Below are 20,585 nucleotides of genomic sequence, written 5' to 3'. Positions count from 1 at the left end.
CACAGGAGAACTGTACAAAAAAGATCTTCATGACCCAGATAATCACGATGGTGTGATCACTCACCTAGAGCCACACATCCTGGAATGGGAAGTCAAATGGGCCTTAGAGAGCATCACTATGAACAAAGCTAGTGGAGGTGATGGAATTCCAGTGGAGCTATTTCAAATCCTGAAAGATGATGCTGTGAAAGTGCTGCACTCAGTATGCCAGCAAATTTGGAAAACTCAGCAGTGGCCACAGGACTGGAAAAGGTCAGTTTTCATTCCAATCCCAAAGAAAGGCAATGCCAAAGAATGCTCAAACTACCACACAATTGCACTCATCTCACACGCTAGTACAGTAATGCTCAAAATTCTCCAAGCCAGGCTTCAGCAATATGTGAACCATGAACTTCAAGATGTTCAAGCTGGTTTTAGAAAAGGCAGAGCAACCAGAGATCAGATTGCCAACATCCGCTGGATCATCAAAAAAGCAGCAGAGTTCCAGAAAAACATCTATTTCTGCTTTATTGACTATGCCAAAGCCTTTGACTGTCTGGATCACAATAAACTGTGGAAAATTCTGAAAGAGATGGGAATACCAGACCACCTGACCTGCCCCTTGAGAAGCCTATATGCAGGTCAGGAAGCAACAGTTAGAACTGGACATGGAACAACAGACTGGTTCCAAATAGGAAAAGGAGTATGTCAAGGCTGTATATTGTCACCCTACTTATTTAACTTCTATGCAGAGTACATCATGAGAAATGGTGGGCTGGAAGAAGCACAAGCTGGAATCAAGCTTGCCGGGAGAAATATCAATGACCTCAGATATGCAGATGACACCACCCTTATGGCAGAAAGTGAAGAGGAACTAAGAATAGCCTCCTCATGAAAGTGAGAGTGAAAAACTTGGCTTAAAGGTCAACATTCAGAAAACAAAGATCATGGCATCTGGTCCCATCACTTCATGGGAAATAGATGGGGAAACAGTGGAAACAGTGTCAGACTTTATTTTCTGAGGGCTCCCTTGGACTGCAAGGAGATCCAACCAGTCCATTCTAAAGGGTATCAGTCCTGGGTGGTCATTGGAAGGACTGATGCTAAAGGTGAAACTCCAATACTTTGGCCACCTGATGCAAAGAGTTGACTCACTGGAAAAGACTCTGATGCTGGGAGGGATTGGGGGCAGGAGGAGAAGGGGACAATAGAGGATGAGATGGCTGGATGGCACTTCATGGCAAATAGATGGGGAAACAGTGGAAACAGTGTCAGACTTTATTTTTTTGGGGCTCCAAAATCATTGCAGATGGTGATTCCAGCCATGAAATTAAAAGACGCTTACGCCTTGGAAGAAAAGTTATGACCAACCTAGATAGCATATTGAAAAGCAGAGGTATTACTTTGTCAAGGCTATGGTTTTTCCAATGGTCATGTGTGGATGTGAGAGCCGGGATTCTGAAGAAAGCTGAGCACCAAAGAATTGATGCTTTTGAACTGTGGTGTTGGAAGAGAGATCTTGAGAGTCCCTTGGACTGCAAGGAGGTCCAACCAGTCCATCCTAAAGGAGATCAGTCCTGCGTGTTCACTGGAGGGACTGATGCTGAAGCTGAAACTCCAATACTTTGGCCACCTCATGCGAAGAATTGACTTACTGGAAAAGATCCTGATGCTGGGAGGCACTGGGGGCAGGAGGAAAAGGGGACAATAGAGGATGAGATGGCTGGATGGCATCACCAACTTGATGGACATGAGTTTGGGTGAACTCCGGGAGTTGGTGATGGACAGGGAGGCCTGGTGTGCTGCAATTCATGGGGTCCCAAAAGTCAGACACGACTGAGTGACTGAACTGAACTGAAACACTTGCAGAGTTCAAAAAATAATAGATCTGCAGAAAATGTCTGCAGTACACAAATATTCTTACTTCAGGAATGCATTATCTGTGATGACAGGATTATAAGGTTTCCTTTTGCACGTAACTAAAAAATTATTAACGGGAAAAAAAGTTTTAAATTACATCTTGTTGTTCCTAACACTGTTCTCCATCACACTTGCATTAAAGTGACTTAAATCAAAGGTGATGTAAACTTCTGGGGAAAATGAGCCAGACTGGACTTTGGAAGAGTTCTTCATATGTAAGTAAAATGTATGATGAAGGAATCTTGTAAAAAGTACAATCTATGAAATGATAGAAACTGGTGCAGTTTTAAGACTATTAAAGCTTAAAAAAAAAATGTTGCAAAACCAAAAAGAGAAAAAAAGGATTTAGAGTTAAATTCTACTTCCAGCTCTAGTAAGTCAAAAAGGTACTCTAAGGTAAGTCAATGAATAAAAGACCACTCCCACTATTAATCAAATGAAAGGCTGAACTAGATCAGTGGGATTTTATTCTTTTTCATCATGATTTGTGACATGATACTCAAGTTTCCTGTGCTGTACAGTAGGATCTTGTTTATCCATCCTATATATACAAGTAGTTTGCAGGGATCTCTTTAGTATACTTGTAAAGGTCCTACTCCTAAAAATTTTGCTTCTGGGAAAATACCCCTGGCATCTTAATTTTTCAAAGCTGGTACATTTTTTTAAGACTTGGACTTACAGAGCCACTGGACTATATAGTCATAGGTCCCTTTCATTTCAGAAGCAGAAGGATTTAAGTGAGGTTTTGCTACTCTCCTACATAATTATGCTCCAAAACAATTATTTCTGACCTTTCTACCAGTGTTTCATCCCGTCCCCTCTGTTCTTAGTTCTACTCAAATCTACTGTTTTTTAATACCGTCATTATGATCACAAGTGAACGCTCCCTCCTGTGAACTGCAAAGCTGTTATGGGATAGTATTCAACATTTAAGAGGGGTTGCTGGCAATCTGTATAGTTTTTGACTTTGGGACATTTAATCATTTACAAATGAATCTGCTTCATCTGTTTATTCCTCCAGTAAGACCAAGTCATTTCTTTTTTTTTCATTTGGCCATGCTGTGTGGCTTATGGGATCTCAGATCTCCAAAAGGGATTGAACCCGGGCTCCAGCAATTCAAGAGCCAAGTCCTAATCACTGGACTGCCAGGGAATTCCAAAAGACTAAGCCGTTTCTTACAAGTCACCCACCTTACTGAATACAGTAGGATGCTACAGACTGCCAGTCAATAAAACAACAATTTAAGCAATATACAAAAAAAAAAAACAAAAAAAAACCATCTCTGGTCTCAGTTGTTTCCTAACAGTGAGAAATACAGACTTACCGAAAAGGTCCATCTGATTTTTCTGAGTGGACTGATATGGAGACTGTTGCAGTTATATCAGGTACGGGGGCTGGGGCAGAAGATGGATTTCCAGGGACAGGAGGGGCCAAAGAAGACTGATTAGAGGTTAGTGAAGACATAGATGGAGCCGGGTGAGTTGATGAAGATGTCACTGGAATCATCAGAGGATCTTGCTGTCTTGATATTGGAGATCTCATCAGAGGCTGTAGGTTCCGCTGGATGAGTGGTCTTGGAGGTGGTATTGGGGGAGGGGGTGGGGGTAACTGTTTTCTTAGTCTTTTCGTATAACCAGTTTCATTTTTGAAGTTATTAACAGCCTATAGACACCAAACATAAAAATGCAGAAAAAGATGTAGTATTTACTCAAGTACAGTTAAATCAAAAGATTTTTAAAAAATTTTCATAAAAAGGAATATAAGTATAGCTACCTGTCGTAAGAACTTATTGGCAATTAAAGCGTCAGGAGAGACGTCATTCTGATGACATGTTGGACATGTATGTTCATCTGATTCCAAGAGTGCTGTCCTTATACCTATGTATAAGATTTTAAATATTAACAAAAGCACAGTTAGGAACCCAGTTTTTGGCCATGAATTGAAAAGATGGTTTATATGTGTCCAGTTACACTACTATTTTCCAAGCACACATTACTCATCACTTCTATTCTTAGATTAAGAAATTTAAAAGTAAATTTTAAATTTAAGAAATTTAAAAGTAAAATTTCTCTCCTGGTTATCACTCCTCTGCTCTAACCTCTACCTTAAACACAGAAGTAATGGATATAAGCTAAACAAACATTTAAATTGAGAGAAAGGACACTCTTTCTCAAATACCATTCTCTTTGGTTAGCTAACATCTAATGTATTATAGGGAGAAAATAGAAATATAGCCTAGAAAAAGACAAAATCATTATGTTGTAAATACAGGGCTTTAAAAAAAGCAATCACTTAGGAATACCCCAGTGGTCCAGTGGTTAGGACTCTACACTGCTGAGGGCCAGGGTTAAATACCTAGTCAGGGAGTTTAGATCTTATAAGCTATGTGGCATAAACAAAATTTAAAAAGGCATCACTAGGAAAGGGCATTAATATAGCAGAAGCATTATTGAGGCAAGGAAATCAGAAACATCTATAGCACAGCAGGTAAGAAGGAATACCAAATTACAGATGTACTGATTATGATTCAGTATAGTAAAAAAAAATTCCAGTTATATAAAGTGGTTTGTAAATTTAAGACACACTCTGAAACAAGCCTTAAGTAACCTCTTCTTGACTTTTGTCTTCACTGAAGAGGCTTCATAACAAAGATTTGTATTCCAAAACTCTCTTTTCTTGTTTTTCTTTCGGCTGCACCACATGGCATACAGGATCTTAGTGGATCTTACGTTCCCTGACCAGGGACTGAACACCCTCTGACTCCAGCAGAAACACAAGGAGTCTTAACCACTGGACCACAAAGGAAGTCCCCCAAAACAATCATTAGAAATGAAAAGGACCAAAGCAGGACTGGGCAATGAAATTTTTAGATGACATTATTTTCATCTGGGGAAACGGAAAAACTTAAGGTAAGTGGCAGAAGAGAATCAAGTGCTAATATAAGATAAATGACTAGGAAAAAAAAGTGACAAGCAACCCCCTGGCAACTGTTTGGATAATATGTTTACAGACCGTAGTTCTCAATCACCCTTAGGAATTTTAGAGTAAGCTATTTTTCACATTCCTAGAAAAGGACTTATTTTTAAAAAATACTTTGGAAATGTCTAAGGCCCCAAAAGCTTTTAAATTTCTCTATACTGATACCATTTAAAACATATTTGAAACAAAAATCCTACATTTTATAAAACCTCAGTAAAGACACCTTGATGAAGGTAAAGAAAGTGGTCAATTCTAAAGGACAGACTTTTTAAAAAAAAAAAAGGAGCAACAAAAAGTTATTAAATGTTCAGATGCATGTATCAATAATTCATATTTTATCATTTAAATATACATTGTTCTAAGAGCCTTTCCAAGGAAATACACACACTCTAAAATACGTATCTTCAAAGGTTCAACATTTCTTACATTCATCACAGTAACTGTTTCCACAGCAGGGAATGACAACAGCATCAGTCATAATATCTTTGCAGATGAGACACAACAACTCATCTGGGATAGGATCATCTTCTTCTGAAGATGATGATGGTTCCTCTGGCAAAAAAGGTGGTTTTTCTTTCTTCCCAATTGCATATGCCTCTCTGTAAAAGAAGGTCTTAGTGTTTTAACACTGTTATGGGAAAGTATTTCCAAGATATTTATATATTCTACTATACAATAGTGGGAACTTATAATCTAGTATGATGCCAAATTAGTTTATACAAGTGTAGTACTTTCCAAAATAAGAAAGCAGTTATGAATATCCTCCCCTAAACAAAAAGATATAAAACAAAATCCTAAGAGAGTATAACAAAACAGAAAGAAAAAAAAAAGCCATAAAATTGGCTAAAAGGATCTTAGATTCTGTATTTCTAAGAACTGTGAGTCAGAGCGGTACTGTGACACAATCAAGTACCACAGTTATATTTAAATGGCAGAGACAGGATTTGAGCTTTAGTGATGACAACGCCCTAATCACTGCTCTCCAGCCTACGATGTTTCCTGGAAAAGTTTTTTTCCCCCTGAGTCTAACAGTCTCCAAACCTGTGAAAATACTAGTGTGAATGTCACAATACGGGAAACTAAAATTGGTACTGACATTACACAATTAAGGTGGATAATTCAAAGGAAATATGTCACTAATCACATCTATAATTAATAAACAGAATTAGACTTCAAAACAGTGGTCTTATACTTAATATTATGAGAGATTAATCTATGTATAGACAGTCGAAGTAGGAAATGGCAATCCACTCCAACATTCCTGTCTAGAAAATTCCATGGACAGAGGAGCCTGGTGGGCTACAGTCCATGGGGTCACAAAGAGTTGGACATGACTGAGCACAAGAAATATTAATGATTTAATTAGAAAAATGTGTAAAAAACTTAAAAGTAACACCTCATTAGACATTTGGGGGGTCCATTTTTTTGTAAAAATTTTGTGGAAATGTTGGATATTAAATACATTAAAAACAAAGAAAAAAATAAGCCATTCTCAGACTTATCACCACCGCTTCCAATACCCCCATCTTCTCTGTAATCAGGCACATTTGTAAAACATAGGAATTCTTAGAGAAATCTTTTCTCTTTCATTCAGGAACAGAGTGTGTTCAACTCAATGCTAAAAATGAAAGAATCTCATCTGGACAGAGCAGGGTACCTTAGGTGTGTTATTTGTGTTGCAGTTGCTCCATAGACATCACCACGATTCCAGAAATAAGTATCAATTTGCTTATGCCCCATTGTTCCCAATTTGTGAAAGAGGAGTCTCCCACTGCCCAAAAGAGAGAAAAGAAAAGAAAAAAAAAAAAGAGAAGAACAGAGGATAGAAAAAGAAACAGAAGAAGAGTCTGAGTTGCGTATCAGTGGTGTTAGTGGAGAGGGTGAAAGTTTCATTTAAAATATTTGGGTTCCCATTTTCCCCAGTATTTGCTGTGTGTCTGTCACAAATGCACTTTTGTACTCCAGGATTCAAACAGCAATGAAGTTAATTATTAGTTATGAGTTTACAGGTGATGTTAATTCTTCCAACACAGATTTCTACTTAAATACTTTTACATTTACATCTTATTGTATTAAGATGAAGTGGTCTGCTCTTAAACTTTGTCTGTAAAAAGCCATCAATTTCAACCTAAAACTGTTTGGATGCATGTATGAAATGTCTGAATTAGAAACAGCATACAACAAACTGCTCTAAGATGAACCACAAAAACACACAATGGTAGACTGATAAAAAATAGATGGGAGTGAAGCTGAGAAAGTGAGCAGGGTTGGGAGTTTATAAAAACATTAATTCTTATCTGTTAACTAAAACAATGTATTTACCTACTCAAAAACAATCTTTTTTCAGAATCATTCTGTAAGCGTAGCATTTTCGTTGTCCTTACCTGCTCATCACATTTTGATAATATAGCACAAAGCCGACAAAAACTGTTCTTAATAAATATTCTGTCACTGGGAACATGGATATCTATTCTTTAAATTGATGTTTCTCAAGGCATGCCTTGAGCATCCTCTAACCTCATATTCTCCTGGAGGACTTGTTAAAGATGCAGACTGAGAATATAATCCCTCGGGGGTGGGGAGAGGAGTGGGACAGGGCACCTAGACTGTTTTAACACACTTCTGCAAGAGATTCTTTTGTACAATAAAGTTACAGAGTCACAGTCTCAGGGAACACTTAATACTGTGTTTTATGTTGTGTGAGTTTGCAACAGTTGAGGGTAATCAAAAGATAACTAAATGTATTAATAAAAGCAGATAAAATGGGAAGTGACCCAACTGAATTATGCCACTAGGTGTCCTGTCTATTCATTTCATTAAAAATTGGCTCCTAAAATAAAACCTGAAAACATGTGAAAAATAAGCATTAAGGTATGGCTTACAGAGCTACAAACAGTTTATAACAGAAAAATAGTTCTGAACTGTTATATAACAGATCTCAACTAACAGTTTATAAAATAAACCATACTTTAGAATCTTAAGATTCACATAGTATATCCAAACTAGTCAAGATACTTGAGTATTTCCTATAATCTTCACACTTAAATCTGCCTTGATATCTTGCAGAACTTTTATTCTTAAGCCTCTTGTTTCTTAAAAAGTCTAAGACACTTAACTTGTTCATTTAAAAGATGCAAATAGCATACAAGACTATGTAGGAGTATGTATGTGAATGAGGAAGAAAGCAGGGAATGACAGAAAAAAGAAAAATTAGAAGACCACAAGGAAAGTGGTACTCACTGGTAACAAAAACCCCAAATACATTTTTAATTTGCTTTAAATGGAGCAGACTGCAGCCTCTCATTCTTAACACAGAAATGCGACATATAGACTAAGACTTGGTATACAATGTTTGTAAGGAATCCAAGTAGCCAAGTTACAAGCCCAAGATTAAATAAAACACTATCACCGGGATTGACTGTAATCTCCACAGACCATACCCAATTTGAATACTTACGCATCTATAGTTGGTATGGCATATTTTCCAGTGTTGGTAAGCATTGCACCTTTCATGTTAGGATCTTTCACTTCCATCATAAAACTTCTGGGAATTCCAGTGCTCTTTTTAATCCTAGGACCAGATTCAAAGTTCTTATCCTACAGGTAGGGGAAAGGAGAGAGGAGGAAGAGAAAAAGCAGTTACCATTATTTAATAATATTAGCTAACACACAGTATTTACTATCTGCTTGTATTATTTGTAGAGCTTTACATGTATGATCTCATTTAATCCTCACAACAGCCATGTGAGGTAAGTACTATCACTATCTTCATTTCACAGAGAAGAAACAACAGGCTTGGAGACATTCACGTAACTTGCTCACTCAGTGGCAGTGTCAAGATCTGACACCGGTAGTTTGGCTCCAGAAGCTGTGCTCATTTGCCACTATAACGTAGAAGCCAGTATTTACCAAGAGAAATAATATGGCTAAGGAAAAATTTTAGTTTGAACTTACCCCATTTGTTGGGCAATTCTTAATATAATGGCCAGGTTTACCACAACGGAAACAAGTATAAGATGGAGGTGGTGGACCTAAAGGTTTCTTCATGTAACTGAAAGGGGAAAAAAAAAGATTACATGAACACAAAGACTTTTTTAAAAAAAAAAAAGCTCTTGACATGGGGGGCTGTTAAGTACCACCCCAAAGTACGTACTAGAATAAAGTACTTATAAACTTACTTGATCGGGTCGTATTCATGGCCAGATTGCGACATCATTGCTTTAATTTTATCTTCTTCAGAAGCATTGGCTTCAGCCAGATTGGCAGTCTGTTTAACAGGTAATTATTTGACACACACATTAGAAACACATTTAAGACCACACAGCCAAAGACAACACCACTCATCCTGTAAAGAGCAATATCTAATCTTGCATAAAAACAGTTATTAACAAGTATAACCTAGAAGAGGCATGGGGAGTGCCTTAGGTCATTACATGATGTTTGGGTGTCTATGGGTTGAAGAAAGTCCTTCTGGGGGCACTCAAACCTTAGACCCTGTTTGTACCTTACATTAAGATTTACATACTACTCTTCTAAGTTAAAAACTGAGATTAAGTTAGAGAAACACTTGACATTTTTAAATATTAAAAATAATTCAAGTGTCATAGCATTAAGCATCAAGTGTCAAGCACACGACTTAGAGGTAGGGTTGGGGACAGGACACTGAACATATTATGCAGCAGATACTAGAAATCAGAAGGCTCTTTAAATAGTGGTGCCAAATTTAAAATTAAGTGCAAAGCACATGCATTGAGCATTCAAATTATAAATCCAACTCTCCAAAGATTTATGAACTTCATCTCTGAGGTATTACATACAGTAGTCTAGATAATAAGCAGGGTCTAAGGGAGTGAGTCCTAATAACTTGAATCTTCAAGCATCTAGCACTCATTATCAGCCATTCATTAGGTTTTAGCTTTACATTCATCCACAAAACAAGCAACCAGTTTTAACACTTTATTGTAATTTTATATACAAAGAATGCTTAACATTAACAGAGCTTAGAACAACAGCAACATTTACAAAAAACTGGATTACAGATGTTGAACAACTAATTTGTTTGAACCCAAACATTAACTTACAAATAGTTTAAAAAAAAAAAAGTCCCCCAAACCTCCAAAACTCCCCAACTGCTTCCCACAAAGAAACAATGGAGGAATAGACCAGAACTCAAATATGGTCCTTACAGTACAGAAGACTTTAAACAGTGAACTATAAGTTGCTAAAGATGTTAACTCTATGCTAAACCACTTTGCATTAAAAAATTATTGAGGTTGGTTTTAGAATTATCAACTTTATACTTTTCCCACAACAGGAGTTTAAAAAGCTGTATTTGTTACTAGGACATTTTGGGGATACATTCTAGGGGATAAGGACAAAACCTACAACAAAGCCAAGGACAAGATAGGGACAGCACTAATGGAAAACTTGTCTACTAATTCACTTTGGTTGCTAAATATAATTTTATATTTCTGATAGCAGGGGAAAAAAGGATTTTTGGAAAACTTCCTTCTTGGCCCTCAAAACACTACCTGTTCTCTATCATTTGCCTTTTTTCCCCTAAAGGCATAATTTGCAAACTAAGTCTATTGTTTTAAAAATTAATCCATCACTAGTGCTTTCCCAAACAAAAGGTACACACTGTTGAGCAGAAAACTGCAAGCAATCTTATCGCAAAACATGGTATATACAATGATTTCAGGAGGTAACAATTTGCCCCTCTGCCAAACATACACATTGGTATATTCCTGCGAACAACTTTATACATTTACACAATTCATGTAGTCTGTGTTCAAACAAATTAGGTTGTTTAAAACTTTTTCTAATGCAGACAGACTACAAGTCTATAGCATAGAGAAACAACCGTATCACATTTAAAACGTTAACTTTCAAGGGATCAATTCAAATATTCAAGAAATAACCACGCAATTGTCCATGTAAAGGAAAGCTTCTATTTTGGCTGCATAAAGTCCACATAAATTACAGCCAAAATCAGGGAATTCCTCCAGAAATCTGTTAGTTTCCAATGTATAAATAAACAAAATGTATGAAAAAAAGGCAAGTAAGTGTAGCTTCATTTGTTTCTTCTGTCTTGAAGATGAAACTCCAACATTATGGTGAAGCAAAATACTCCCCCTATCTTCTCAAAACAGCAGCTACTCTTTACAGGATAGTAATAATATGTACAAATGTTTCTGCAAAGTATTTCCTCCCCCAACCCCTCTTAAAACAACTGCTCCACATTAAAAAAAATTACGATGTTAGAAAAAGATTTATATTTTCAAGAATATATATATACCTTTGTAAGCTGGGCCAGAGAAATAGACGCAGAAGAGTCATCAATCTGTTCATAAAAAATTAAACACACATTCAAGTTCCACACTGAAAACATCTGAAAGTGATCATTTACTCCCTACTGCCACTTAATGTTCAAATATTGGGTATTTTTATTAGAAGTTTTCGAAAGAATGTTATCTTGTTTTAAGCTGAAATGTAGCTCACCCAACTTATCCTTTTCCACACATCTCACATACAATAAATAAAGGTTAATGGTTGAAGGGGATGCTATTACAATGAGAAAACAGTAAAGAAAAGGATAGGAAAGCTGCTCAGTGTGGTGATTAAATATTAAGAGTCCCAGGTTTATCAGTGATTTCTAAAACTAATGATGCTCAAGACAATGTACACTAGAAGAGAGAATAAGAAATCTTTCTAACTTTCCTATAATGCCAGTATACAACCCTGTAAAAACAAGCAGCTCTTTAAAGGCTCAGATAATTGCTTTAATAAAACAGCTCCCAAATAATTGCTACTTTCCCCTCTTTTGAGTACGTACTGCTCGGTCTGAATAAGTTTATTCTCCCATGCAAAGCATCAGTAGCTAATCTCGCCAAAGAAACCACAGCTTTATCAGGGCAAAAATTTTAAGCCAAATAAAGGGAAACAAAAGGCATCCCGGGGCAGGGCAAACAGAGCAGTTATAGGATGGACTTCAATATTCGGGGGAAATAGTTACTTTAATCAAAGGGAGCAAGTATTAAACATGGATATAAGAGGGCTTTAAAACACGTATGTTCAAATGTATTTAAAAGTGCTTCATTGTTTCCCTGAACTATATTAATATCAGTTTTTAAAAAGTGTTTATGCATGGGTGTGTAAATGTATACACACACACAATCTTTAGCGTGTAACTCTAAAGACATGATTTCCCTACAAGTGTACCAAAATGAAAACATTATCAGCTTCCTATATAGTAAGTGGGTTGCTTATTCAACATGTTACAAATTTCTCATGCATTACTGGTCAGAACTCTTCTTTAAAATGGAGAGAATGTAAAGAGATGTCTGGATCAAAGGAAAAAAAAAGTGAGTCTTCATCATGCATTTTTCAAGGATTCCAAAGAACTGAGAGTATTTGAAAAAGAAAAAAAAAAAAAGCAGCATGACTTGGAGCCCCAAATAGAAATGTAACCAGTTTCAATATGTAGTTCTTAGCTTAATGCCACCACAGCAGGAATGCAATAAATGGAAATAAAACTAATGTTGGCTAAATTTAAAATACATCTTATACATGTCTTAAGAGTTTTAAAAGCTAGTTTGATGGATATTACTGTTGGGATGTTTATCTAAACAAAAGGTTCTCAGCTCCACATTGAGGGACTGTAGAGTCCATAAATGCACTAACCCCATATACATTCCTAGCCATATAATCTATCAGTGGGTTGAAGTGTTCTTTCCTTAAAGAATGAATATCTCAAAAGGTAAATTTAGGAAAGAAAAATTGAAAGAACACAGCCTATTTTTACCCAGAAAAATTCTGACCTATTCAATCTATTTTGAAGAGCATAACATTTTATATCAACCAGGAATTACCTGAATTTTAAGAAATAAGGACTGAACAAACTGCTGTCAACCATCATCTATACTATGTTTCTAATCAAAGAAACAAATAGCCTTTTAAAATAGCCTTTTACTATACAGAATATGCATGCTGATCACTTCCTTAGAAAGAAAGCAGCAGTTATATTACACTTTTTTACTGCTGAAACCAAAAAAACCTAACTTTTTTGTTGTTCTTCTTCTCCTCAAATACAGCTGTCTTTTTGTTATTATGCCAGGCTTTCCTATTCTTCCTTTGGGCCAACTTGTTATTAGGAGCATATATTTAGTTATGAGTGCTTTTAGATATTCAACAGCATCTAAATCACTTTTTTCCCATCAAATAATCTGTGGATTCTTTACCAACTGAGCTATAAGGGAAGCCCCTATATATAGCACATTAATACCCTATAAAAATACAAAGAGGTATAATTTACCACAAATTTAGGAAGGCATCCAATTGTTTTCTACATATAGCAAGATATTAAGAAATAAGTGAAAATGCTGACAAGAAATGATTTAAAAATGAGTACGAATTTATATGTATTAAACATCAATTAAAAAAACCCTACTTTAAAAAAGTAGTCTCTAGAAACACTGATTAATATGCACACTGTGGACATGATTAAAATTAACCTACCTCTCTCACATCTAATTTGTGGTCTTGCTTCTGGGAGCAAGAATCTGAAATCTTTTATGTCAACTATACTTGCCTGAAATTAAAGGATCTTACAAAATGTAATTCTGATGTTAGCAGAAGGCCCACAGCTTTGGAACACGGAAGGATAACTACAAACAGCAAAGCTGTGCAATATAGAAACAGCCATCCTTGATTAGAGCTGGCTTAAGTTACCAAAAATGTACATACATTTACTTTTACTAATCAGAATTAAAAAATCTGGCTTTAGTGATTTTGTCTTAATTGTGAATGTGCATAGGACACCTAAGTCTCCTAAGATGGGCACTAATGATGCTTTATGAATATATTTTCTCGTATTTTAAATGTCAGCAAATGTACCCCAAGCAAATAATGGGGATATTATGTTATCTAATTTCTCCACTTCAAATAATTCTACCTAAAAATTAAAGCCACTTTTAGTTATTTTTTTTTTAAAAAAAGAAGAAAGAAAAGAGAAACCTAAATAAGCATAAAATAAACTGCTTCTTATAAGTGTAATACAGACATGCCAGGGAACACACAAGGCTAAAAGAATGTTAACTTTATTTATGAACATGTGATCTGTGCTTATACACATGCTAATAAACAAAAAGGAAATAATTGTTTTCAAGAAATAAAACTTCATCTGAATTAGTTTAAATACTGTATAAAATGTACTTTATACAAAATGTGTTACATTAACTACTACAGTCACCAGTATAGTCAATCTAATTTGTGCTAGCATTTGGATACATAAAAATCAGTTTTAAACCAATCACCAGCAAAACAGAAACTTGTGGACAGTTTTTACAGCATTATGCTTTAAAAAAAAAAAAACCCCAAACCCCCAAAAAACCATATACCCCAAAGAGGGAAAAAAACTCCCAAAACACTAAGTTTTGATTTTTGAATCACTATATTTAGTTCCATGAGAACTAAAGGCCATATACTTTAGAAAACAAGTCCAAAGTTCAGATATTCTATGTTATCGTGTTTAAGATTCAATGATCCAAGGTTAGTGAAAATACCTGATACACAATTAAAAGATCACTAGTATTTTAAAAGGATAAAGTTGAAAGAGCAAGCAATACCCTTAAATTCTAAGTGAGGATTTCAGACATCTTGTATTGTGTACAAATCAAGCCTGAGCACTCAAACGTTTAGAGAACCATCAAGTTTTACAGAACTCAATTACTACAGATCTCTGTTCTGAACCGGGTGTTTCACCCTATAACTCAGGAATGCTGCTACCTTTTACTTAAAAGCTCAAAGTCAAAATGGTGTCATACTTAAGGTTACTAAGATGTTAACCTGGTTAAGAGGAGTTACCTTTGATAAGCTACAGCTTTCAGTTAGCTTACAATTAATGCAGCATTTTAATACCTTATGAGAAAGAGGGAATTATTTTAATTCGGACAACTGAGCAGACTAGAAGTAAAAGATCTCTATTAAAACTTGAGTACTCAATTGTATAAAATCATCAAAATCATCGACGAAACATTGTATACTTGTAGGGGGCCCAATTCCAGGTTTCACTTTACAGTACAGATGTAAACAAAGAATAGGAGCTCAAAACTGCCAAATAAAGCAAAACTAAATAATAAAAGCTGCGTCAATGGTCTCTGGAAAGCTCTATGACGTGTCTGAACTTGGAGAAAGCATCAAACTTTAAATATAAGCTTTGGATGTTGCTAATGCATTTTTCAAAGCCATCAATCAGGCAGAAAAAAAGAAAAAAAAAAAACCCAAAAACCAAAAAAAAACTAAGTGATACAACGTGAAAATGGCAAAATATACATTCCAAACATTTTTTTTATTGCAGGAAACAAAAAGCACACAACAGCCTGTACATACATACAAAATACTAACTATAGACAGACAGATGCAGAACATGTTACCATGTTCATCAGTGTAAAACCTATACGATCTAAAAAGGATCATACATTAACTGTACAACACAGTGTCATACAGGGAGAATGCTACCATATTTAATATGAAACAGTGGTTTTTGGGCACAAATTACCCATTTCTACAAAATAAAGTGTGTAAATTATGCCACATATATCCATATTCAACTGAGCTGTCATCAAAATACATTTTATTTACAATATGTACTATGATCAACTGGATATTACGTTCTAAAAATGATTTACTTCACTGCTACATTATAAAGGAAAAAGCAACGTGTAGAAAAAGTGTGAGATTGTGTTTTTACATACTGCTTTTGAAGTTCCCATCACTGGTTCAGTTCGACTTCTAAAAAGACAAAAAGAAAAACAGCATTAACTCTCTGAGTAGCTATTAATCAATTTTTGTGCTAAAAACATCTCTCCAATCATAAATTTTTTAGGAACACAACTTTTCCTTGGCACAAAGATTTAAAAACAACCAATTTCAGAAGTAATAAATATACTACCTTATTTAATTTTTACTACCTTTGAACAGTTTAAGATGCATTTTTGGTTTAAAAAAAAATCCATACTTGGTAATTATAGAATAGATGTGTATCTTTCTACCTTTTCTGAAAGGCAGTATGAGGATTTTGTTATTCAAGAAACTTTGTGGCTATTTCTTAATAGGCTGAACAAGTATATTAATCCTCACTTTTTAATAGGTACAGATGAGAATTTTCATACCCTGAATTACCTTACAGCAAGACTGCTGCTGTAAATATTTTATAATTTGGAGCCCTGAGAAACTGTTATGCTCCAAAAACTAAATTTCAAATCCAGAAAAGACAGGTTGGCAGTTTCATCTTTTTAAAAGTCTCAACACAGTGAGCAAGATAAAATAGGAACGCTATCTTCCAGAAAAATCAACAGTTTGACAGTGTATTTTCGTTAAAAGAATAAGTTTAATAAGTTGGTTATGGAGAATTGAACTGATTTTTAAAAATATATACACAAGTAAGCTCAAGAAGAAATTCCTTTAAAAGTCCACACAGGAAAGGGTATGAGGGTCAAGTTGCTAAAATATAGCCTGTAAAGGCTTAGTTTTAGTTTTAAGTTTATGCTATCCTGACAGAAAAATGTTAGATAGGATATGAAAGGAATTTCTGGTTTGTACATGACTGGGACATCCTGAGATAAAAATGAAAGTTTCATTTACTAGTATTTGCTCAACAAACTCAAAAACACTTCATGAGGCAAGTATATTATAAAAGAAACCAAATACATAGTGAATTACACATGCAATTCTGTAAGAGGCAACTATTTTCCCATGTACTTTAAACAATTCTCTCCCTAAAGTTTCCGAATATCAAAACAATCTCCTGAAACTGAATGTTTGCTATTTTTACAAAGCACTTAGTAAATTAAGGTATAACTTCACACTAAATTCTAGGAAATAATTCTTCCCTTATAATGTCTCAAAATTATATAAAGTTAAAGGTACATAGCTCAATTGGTATTTACAGAAGGCAAAAAAAATTCTTCAGCTTTTAAAGTTACTATACAAAAGATTTAAGAACCTCCAAATGTTAAAATATGGAATAGAACTTTAAACTAAATGAGAACAGTCTTAGAAAGAAAACTTGCCCACATGAAGCAAAGCTCCAGGAAATGACTTTATTTTACCTCAATTCCAAGAACACATTCCATTTCCTAGGATTGGCAAATTCCAGAATGTTTCATTGACCAAAAGCAGAATTTGCCAGAATTTCACTGACCAAAAGCAGAATTTGCCAGAATTTCAAGTAAGTCTATCTTACCTCTGAGTATTTTTTAAATAGCCCAAGTTGCTATCCTCTTCACAGATCATACTGAGTTGGTCAAAAAGTTCGTTTCGGTTTTTTCATTCCATTGTTTGGAAAAACCTGAAGAAACTTTTTGGCCAACCCAGTAACTGTTATCAGCATTAAAATGGCAAGAAAGCAGAGAAAGTTAGATATAAAGTTATAATCCTGCCCTTTTAGTGAACTCCTTAAGCTCTAGACCATTCCTAAGTATTACCACTATAATTCCTACTCCAATAAAGGGCATTTGCCATGTGCCAGGCACTACTGAATTCCTCCAATTCCTTGGAGTTACATATATTTTATTTTGAGGAATCTGAGGTACAGACTTTAGGTAATTTACCCAAATACAATTTCACACAACTGGTGTGAAGCAATAAATGGGAGTCAAATCTAAGCCTGATTCCAGTGTCTGTGCTCATGAATCCTATAAACATCGCTTTCCAACAAAGTCCCTTATTAATGAGAAGCAAATACTAGCATTACTGAATACTCCTGACGCTGACAAAATATTTAGGACAGATTTCAAGACACTTACATTCTTGTAGTGAAAAAATGGTAGGGGGGAAAAGTGCCCAGGTAATAAAAACCAACGAAGGGGAAAGATTTACTTATTTGAAGATCATTTGCTTTTTGTTAGTATTACCTATATAGATCAAAAAGCCTACTAACTCTTACTTCTGACTACAGTTTAACTGGGGAAAGAAACCAGGAAAACAAACATTCTCGTAATTTTAAGGATTAAGAAGACATACTCATTAGCACAAAGTAATGAGTTCAGTTCTCAAGTATACCTTTTCCTTCTCACAAAGTAAAAAGTATTTTGAGAACTTGCAAATGTGGAATTTAATAAATACTTACATAACATATGTCTTGCTTGTAGATTTAACACCTCCAATAGGAATTCTTCTAACAATTACAGATGAATTTTTAGGAATTAGAGCATTATCATCAGTATATTCTGTAAATAAAAGGATAAAGAGTTGAATTTCTATTTAGAGATTTGGGTAAGTTATAGTCCTCAAGAATTAGAAAACTTCAACCAGACATAAATGTTATGGGAAATCATCTTAAATATAAAAGAGCATTAATAACCACATGTTCCTTGCATCGAGATTATTGTCAGAACAAATATCCAAAGCCATAAGGAGTTAACACCAAATACGTCAACAGGTTCTTGCCTCTGGCACCTCTACCAGAGATGGAAGTGGAACCCCAAGTCTCAGGAAGACTAAGTCATTCTCTATTTAGCCAGTAATGCTGAACATCTGAACTATATGAGGAAAAAGTTGTCATTTAGGATGAAAATATTTTCTCTCTCCTGGTGGCTCAGATGGTAAAGCGTCTGCCTATAATGCGGGAGACCTGGGTTCAATCCCTGGGTTGGGAAGATGATCTGGAGAAGGAAATGGCAACCCACTCCAGTGTTCTTGCCTGGAAAACCCCATAGACAGAGGAGCCTGGTAGACTACAGTCCATGGGGTCGCAGAGAGTCAGACACAACTGAGCGACTTCACTTTCTCTTTTCCTGGGCTGTACAAGAGTATTACTGGGGAAGACAGACTAAAAAGTATGACACATTTTGAATACTTTGTAGTCAAAGAAAAAAGGGCTTTGTAATAAAGAATTCTAAGTGGGATGCAACTCTGGATAGAATGTTGATTCAAGGAAAGCCCCTCTGGGGAACTGACATCTGAGAGAAGACTGAGAAGACAAGATATGCAAAAACACTGGCAAAGAATGTTTCAGACAGAGAAGCATGTGGAAAAAAATGACACAGAAAGGCCAGAAGAGCTGATGAAAAGGACAGAATGACCAGAAACACAGGTGCAGGTTACATATATTTATATTTTGTTTCTAAGTACAACAGGAAATCATTGAAGGATTTTAAATAAAAATGATGACAATCTGATTCATATTAAAAACAAAAACTCTGGTATCTAAGTGAAGAATGAATCTGTATAGGAACAAGAACAGAAACAGGGTGACTAAGGAGGAGATTGCTGCGTAGTTCAGTTAAGAGAGAATAATGATCTGCTCTGGAAGTGACAGAGAAATCAAGAGAATGTTTTAAGGCTTTCCGACAGATGTGGGTGGGGTCAGAGATGGAGGAGAAAGAGAAATCAGTCATGAATTCCTGGGTTCCTGGCTTAGGCAACTGGACGAACACAGATGCTACTTTCTGAGCAGACAAGACAGGAAGAATTATCCTACTCTTGGGACTATTACTTGGACTAGTTCTCTAAGAACGAAATTCAAACAAAAAATGAATCAGTGAATTCAACGATGGTTTTAAAAAAAAATTTGCTATGAAAGGAATTTGCAAAATTACCAAAAATAATCCACTACAGGGGGATATATGTAAAAATGTAACCATCTCCCTTAATCAAACAATCAAGTATTAGGGTTCACTCTTTAAATTACTGAGTTTACCTGACTCACTTAAGTTACTCAGCACCAAGTGCTCTAATTATTAAGCTTATCAACCTCTGTTCTAATTATTTTAAGTTTATCAAATATGTAGTAAGCATTTTAAGCTTTTATAGATGTACTGGGCTCTATCCTTTCTAATCACATTATCATAAACTGGATTTCCCAAGTGGCACAGTGGTAAGAGACACAAGTTCGATACCTGGATTGGGGAGATCCCCTGGAGGACGAAATGGCAACCTACCAGGTATTCTTGCCTAGAAAATTCCACAGACAGAGGAGTGGAGGGCTACAGTCTATAGGGTCATAAAGAGTTGGACACGACTGAGTGCACATACACATAAATTGTTCAGGAAAGGGTTCTTTTTGGTATATATATTTCAAGTAGTAAGCTTTATCTTCATAAGTATCCAATTAGAGTGATACAATTTTCTAATGTAAGACTACCATCATTATCTTTTGCATAGTTCAGGATAGTTCCAAGTTTCAAGCAAGCTCTAAGAAAGAAACACCCAGAAGCATGGGAGATGAGGAATCTTTAAAAAAAAAAAAAACAACTCTAAAACATTATGTCAAATACCAGACAATTAAGTTGCTGACTATGTAACAACTGTCAAAAGAGTTCACTGTAGGAACAAATAGCAACTGTGTTCAGGAGCTTTCCAAGACGACTTTATTCACCTCATCAACACAGTGCTGTCAAGCTTAAAGTCTGGCTCTGATGCCACATGCTCTCTAATTGACCTTTTAAAGTATCTGAATTACAGTGATGATTTCCTACCTTTAGAATACCTCAATAAGTAACCTGTTAGCCTCAAAAGATCCTATTTGACACTGCCATTTTTGATCCAAAAACATGAAGAATATGGATGAAATGAAAAACAAGACAAATTTAAGAAATGGAGAAATAGTCTATTGAAAATCCTTTTTCCTCAGCTTCCAAATCTTTTTTACCCTAAGTTCAGAATAAAGGCTGTTTTGTTGTGTGTGTGTGTGTTTTTTTTTTGG

General features: G+C 35.4%; 1 protein-coding gene across 2 annotated transcripts in view; it reads right to left on the bottom strand.

Moving 5' to 3' along the window:
- RBBP6 (retinoblastoma binding protein 6) overlaps window positions 1-20,585 on the bottom strand; it is a 35,849-nt gene that overhangs the window by 11,500 nt on the left and 3,764 nt on the right. For both annotated transcript variants that reach the window (XM_010837213.1, XM_010837214.1), the window contains exons 2-10: window positions 18,009-18,108; window positions 15,634-15,670; window positions 11,178-11,222; window positions 9,058-9,146; window positions 8,834-8,930; window positions 8,337-8,476; window positions 5,306-5,478; window positions 3,674-3,777; window positions 3,225-3,562 (exon numbers count right to left, since the gene is read on the bottom strand). In XM_010837213.1, the coding sequence (XP_010835515.1) occupies window positions 3,225-3,562; window positions 3,674-3,777; window positions 5,306-5,478; window positions 8,337-8,476; window positions 8,834-8,930; window positions 9,058-9,146; window positions 11,178-11,222; window positions 15,634-15,670; window positions 18,009-18,108 (1,123 nt within the window). The remainder of the gene's footprint in view (window positions 1-3,224; window positions 3,563-3,673; window positions 3,778-5,305; window positions 5,479-8,336; window positions 8,477-8,833; window positions 8,931-9,057; window positions 9,147-11,177; window positions 11,223-15,633; window positions 15,671-18,008; window positions 18,109-20,585) is intronic.

The sequence above is a fragment of the Bison bison genome, unplaced genomic scaffold, assembly GCF_000754665.1.
Source record: "Bison bison bison isolate TAMUID 2011002044 unplaced genomic scaffold, Bison_UMD1.0 scf7180017864072, whole genome shotgun sequence".
NCBI classification, from domain to species: Eukaryota; Metazoa; Chordata; class Mammalia; order Artiodactyla; family Bovidae; genus Bison; species Bison bison.
Note: the sequence above shows the minus strand (reverse complement) of the source record. Positions and strands in the feature narration are given on the sequence as shown.